The 4,330-nt window shown below is 76.5% G+C and overlaps 2 protein-coding genes and 1 non-coding gene across 3 annotated transcripts in view; 2 read left to right on the top strand and 1 right to left on the bottom strand.

The window, feature by feature from the left end:
* LOC113490913 lies at positions 1 to 534 on the top strand. Its single transcript, XM_026867520.1, has one exon. The coding sequence runs from the start codon at positions 58 to 60 to the stop codon at positions 502 to 504; it is 447 nt and encodes a 148-aa protein (XP_026723321.1). The 5' UTR covers positions 1 to 57; the 3' UTR covers positions 505 to 534.
* A 24-nt stretch (positions 535 to 558) lies between these two features.
* LOC113490914 (collagen alpha-1(I) chain-like) overlaps positions 559 to 4,330 on the bottom strand; it is a 4,551-nt gene continuing 779 nt past the window's right edge. The window contains exons 3-5 of the mRNA XM_026867521.1: positions 3,747 to 4,295; positions 2,584 to 3,591; positions 559 to 2,516 (exon numbers count right to left, since the gene is read on the bottom strand). Coding sequence (XP_026723322.1) covers positions 559 to 2,516; positions 2,584 to 3,591; positions 3,747 to 4,295 — 3,515 coding nt within the window. The remainder of the gene's footprint in view (positions 2,517 to 2,583; positions 3,592 to 3,746; positions 4,296 to 4,330) is intronic.
* On the top strand, positions 3,588 to 3,740 carry LOC113490915. The gene has a single exon (XR_003400319.1). It is a non-coding gene; the product is annotated as a 5.8S ribosomal RNA (ribosomal RNA).

Here is a 4,330-nt window from a genome sequence, read left to right on the forward strand (position 1 = left end):
TTCTTAGTTGGTGGAGCGATTTGTCTGGTTAATTCCGATAACGAACGAGACTCTGGCATGCTAACTAGTTACGCGACCCCCGAGCGGTCGGCGTCCAACTTCTTAGAGGGACAAGTGGCGTTCAGCCACCCGAGATTGAGCAATAACAGGTCTGTGATGCCCTTAGATGTCCGGGGCCGCACGCGCGCTACACTGACTGGCTCAGCTTGTGCCTACCCTCCGCCGGCAGGCGCGGGTAACCCGTTGAACCCCATTCGTGATGGGGATCGGGGATTGCAATTCTTCCCCGTGAACGAGGAATTCCCAGTAAGTGCGGGTCATAAGCTCGCGTTGATTAAGTCCCTGCCCTTTGTACACACCGCCCGTCGCTACTACCGATTGGATGGTTTAGTGAGGTCCTCGGATCGGCCCCGGCGGGGTCGGCCCCGGCCCTGCCGGAGCGTCGAGAAGACGGTCGAACTTGACTATCTAGAGGAAGTAAAAGTCGTAACAAGGTTTCCGTAGGTGAACCTGCGGAAGGATCATTACCGGGGGCGAGTCGCGCGGGCGACTGGCCGCTCACACCCACCCGCCCTGGGCGCCGCGCGCCGAGGGGGCCCCGCGGGGGGCCCCGGGCGCGGCGCGGGCTTCCTTTCCGCTACCGTTTCCGCTATGGGCCGCTGCCCTTCGGGGCACGCGTGCCCCCGCGCGCCGCGAGAAGCGGGGGCCCCGCGCGGGGTCCCCGTCAAGGCGCGCGGCGGGTCCCGCGGCGGCGGCGGCGGTGGCGCGCGCTGGTTGTCGGGGCTCGTCGGCGCGGGTGCCGCGTTCCACCCTCCCCCCCTCCTGCCGGAGGCCCCGGGAAAGGGGCGCGAAGGGAGGAGAGGGGGGGGAGCGGTTCTCCCGGCCCGCGCCGACGCCGCTGCCGCGCGTGCTTGCCGCCGATCCGCCGCTGGGGCCCGGCGCCGATCCGCCGCCGGGCCGCCCCTGCGGAGGGGGACGGCCGGCTCGGGCCTCGCCGCCGCGGCCGGCGCCGCCGAACGCCGGCGCGCGGTTTCCCGCGCCCGTGCCCGTGTTCGCCCGTGCCCGGCTCCAGCGCGAGCCGCGTGGTGCGTGCGGGGAGGGGAGGGCGTTCCCGCGGCACGGGGCCCCTCCCGGAGGCGCTCGCTGTCGTCGTCTCTCTCGCCGGCTGCCGGCCCGCCTGGGCCGCCGCCGTCGCCTCCGTCGCTCGTCTCCTGATGCGCGCGCGCGCGCGCTGCGCTTCTTTGCACGGTCGGTGCGGGGGCCGCCAAGCGCTCCCCCCCACGCCGTGCCGCCCCCTGCTTCTCGCCTCGGCTGGGCTCCGCCGCTGGCGGGCGTCCGGCTCCGGGCACCCGAACCCCCTCTCCGCCACGGCCTTGCCCGACGGCAGTCCGCTGCCGCCACCGGGGAGGTGCGTGGGGGGTGTGGCGGCTGAGGGCCGTCCCGGAGCGCCAGGGCACCGCCGGTCCGAGCGCGAGCGGCGGCGCGTAGGGGGAAGAGGGGGTGGTCGCTGGCGTGTGAGGGGTGCGCGGAGGCGCGAACCCCGGCCGGCCGAGCGGAAAAGCCCCCGGCGCTCGGGCGCGCGCAGGAGAGGGAGAGGGGGCTATCGGCGCGAGCAGTGGCGGTGGCGGGCTGGGCGCGGCCGGCGCCAGCCCGGCGAGAGAGGGGCGGCGGGCAGAGCAGGCCTCGCCTGGGTCGGGGGAGGCGTCTCCCCCGATCCTCCCTGCCCGCACCGTGGCGGGCTTGCTGCGGAGCAAGCCCGCCGGGGCCGGCCGGCCCGCGGGCGGGCGAGGTTTCCGCGCCGGGCCGTGTCCCGCGCGCCAGCGGGCGGCCCGAGCCACGGCTCTCCTCCCGGGCGCAGCGCCGGGCTACTGAGGGAAACCTCGGGCCCCGGGCCAGGAGGGACGTGGTGGTGGCGGTGGATGTCGGGCGCGCCCCCGCGGGCGGACGCTCCCCCGATGGCGGCAGCGGGGGAGGCACCCCCGCGGGGCCCTTGAGGACGTTTCCCTCACCCCAGGGCCAGGTACCTAGCGTCCGCGCCTCCGCGGCCCTCCCTCGGCTGAGCCCGGGGGTCGAAGGCCGCGGAGCCGGGCGGAGGTTTAAAGACTCGGGCGGCTCGGTGCGACCCGCGGGGGGCGGGCCCCGGCCGTGTGCGGCGGTTGAGCCTCCAGGGGCGGGAGTCGCTCTCGTGCAGGCCCTGGACACGGCGGCCGCCGCCCACGCACGCTGTGGGCTTGTCCCCTCGGGCGGCCGCGCCGGGGAGGGGTGTCCCCCCTGCCCCCCCTTCTCCGCGGTCCGGTCTCGGCGGCGAGACCGGCGGCGTTTGGTCGGCCGCAGCCGGCCTGCCTCGCCCTCGAAGAGGCGAAGGGGAAACCCCCCCCCCGGCGGGGAGCGCGGGCTCTCTCGCCGTCGGGGGGCGATGGCGATTTCCCGCGGTCGGGGTCTCGCCGGGCGGGTGGCCCCCTCGGGCCGCCGCGTCTCCGTGCACGCGCAGTGGGGCGCGCTGCGGCTTCGCGCTCCTGGTTCTCCCACCCCCACCCCTTCCCGCCCCGGCTGAGGGAGGGGCGGCGCAGCCCCCCCCCGGGCCCGAGCGGCGGCGGCGGCGCCGCCGCTCGGCGTTGTCGGCCGGCGGCTGCTCGGTGGCCGGCCGCGTGGCCGTCCCGTCCCGGGCCCTGCCCGTCGCTTCGCAGTCGCCTTTCCCGGTCTCGGTCAGGCGAGGCGGGTGGGCGGCCGAGGGGCGTTCCCCGTCCCGTTCTCCGCGCGGAAGCGGGGAGAGTGGGCGTCGCCCCCGGCTCAGCGGCGTCCGCCTTCTGCCTGGCGCGTGTCTGCGGAAGGGGCCGAGACGAGAAGCGGCGGCGGCGGCTCCGGGAGGGCAGCCGCTGCGGTGCGGCGGCCGGGCGGCGGTCGGGCGGAGCGCCGGGCGGCGGCGGCGGCGTCGCGTCGCCGTCTCGGGTTCCGGAGGTTGGCCGTCCGTCCCTCTCTCCGGTGTTGGCGCGGCGGCGGCGCCGCGCGGGCGTTCCCGGCGTCGGGGCGAGAAGCCGGGGTTTCGGGGCCACGGGGGGAAAGGAGCCGGCTGTCGCAGCGCGCGGCGCTGGGCGGCGCGGAGGAGCGCGCGGCGCGAGCGGGGGCGCCCCCGCTGGTCGCCCGCGCGGCGGTCAGCGTCTGTGTTTTTCCCCTCACGGCGAGCGAGAGGCGGGTGCAGGTTGGGCGCGCGGTCGGACGCGCCGCCGGCCCTCCGTGCGGAGGCCGGGCCGAGCCCGGGCGCCTGGGCCGCCTCCGAAGCGAGCAAGGTGCTTGTTCCGTGTTTGCCCAGGTCGGTCGGGAGCGCGGGCTCCCCTGGGCCCTTGCCGTTCGGAGCTCGTCCCACCTTTTTCCCAACTTCCTTCCTCCCCTCCGTTGTGGTGTCGGTACGGTCATCCGAGGCGAGGCGCGACCGTCGCCCGCCGGTCGTCGGCGTGCCCCTCTCCGCGCGTGCGGAGGGGGGGCGGTCGGTCGGTGGGTGGGGCGGCGGTCCGTCGTCCGAGAGGGGGCCGCTTTTGCGGAGCGGTCCCGGCCCCTCCGCGCGCGCGGGGCGGTGCCGAAAGGCAGACAACTCTTAGCGGTGGATCACTCGGCTCGTGCGTCGATGAAGAACGCAGCTAGCTGCGAGAATTAATGTGAATTGCAGGACACATTGATCATCGACACTTCGAACGCACTTGCGGCCCCGGGTTCCTCCCGGGGCTACGCCTGTCTGAGCGTCGCTTGACGATCAATCGCCGGCCGGTGCGCCGTCCCTCCCCGCTCCGCCCCGCCTCGGCGGGCGGGCGGGCGGGCGGCGTCCGCGGCGGCGCGGCTGGGGTGCCTCGCAGGCCCGTCGGTGTCGGCCGAGGGCCTTCGTCCCCCTAAGTGGAGACTCGGGGAGCGCTCCGAAGCTCCCCGCTCCCGGAACGCCCGCTTGGCGGAGTCTCGTCTCGCCGGGGCCGGGCGGCCCGTTGGTTCGGTCCGGCCGGGCCGGGCGCGGCGGTGGGGAAGGGCCGAGGTGTCGGGGGGGGGAGAGGCGCGGGCCTCTTCCCCGGCCTCCTCCCGCGCGGGCGGCTGTCTGCGGGTGGGTACCGCGGTGGTACCGTGCCGTGCTGCCGCGCGCGTGCGGGCGTGCGCCGTGGGAACGGGGGTCCTCCCCGTCGCCACTCGGCCCCCCGCCCTCTTCTCCCTTCCCCGTCGTAGCCGCCGCGCCCCGGGCGGCGGAGGCCGGGGGTGCTCGTTGGCGGGGGATGTCGCGGCGGCGGCGGCGGCGGCGACGGTTCGGGGGTTTGCGGCTGCGGCGGCGACCGCGCGTGCGGTCGGCGTCGGG

This window comes from Athene cunicularia, unplaced genomic scaffold, assembly GCF_003259725.1.
Source record: "Athene cunicularia isolate RWA unplaced genomic scaffold, athCun1 SCF_69, whole genome shotgun sequence".
Taxonomy (NCBI): Eukaryota; Metazoa; Chordata; class Aves; order Strigiformes; family Strigidae; genus Athene; species Athene cunicularia.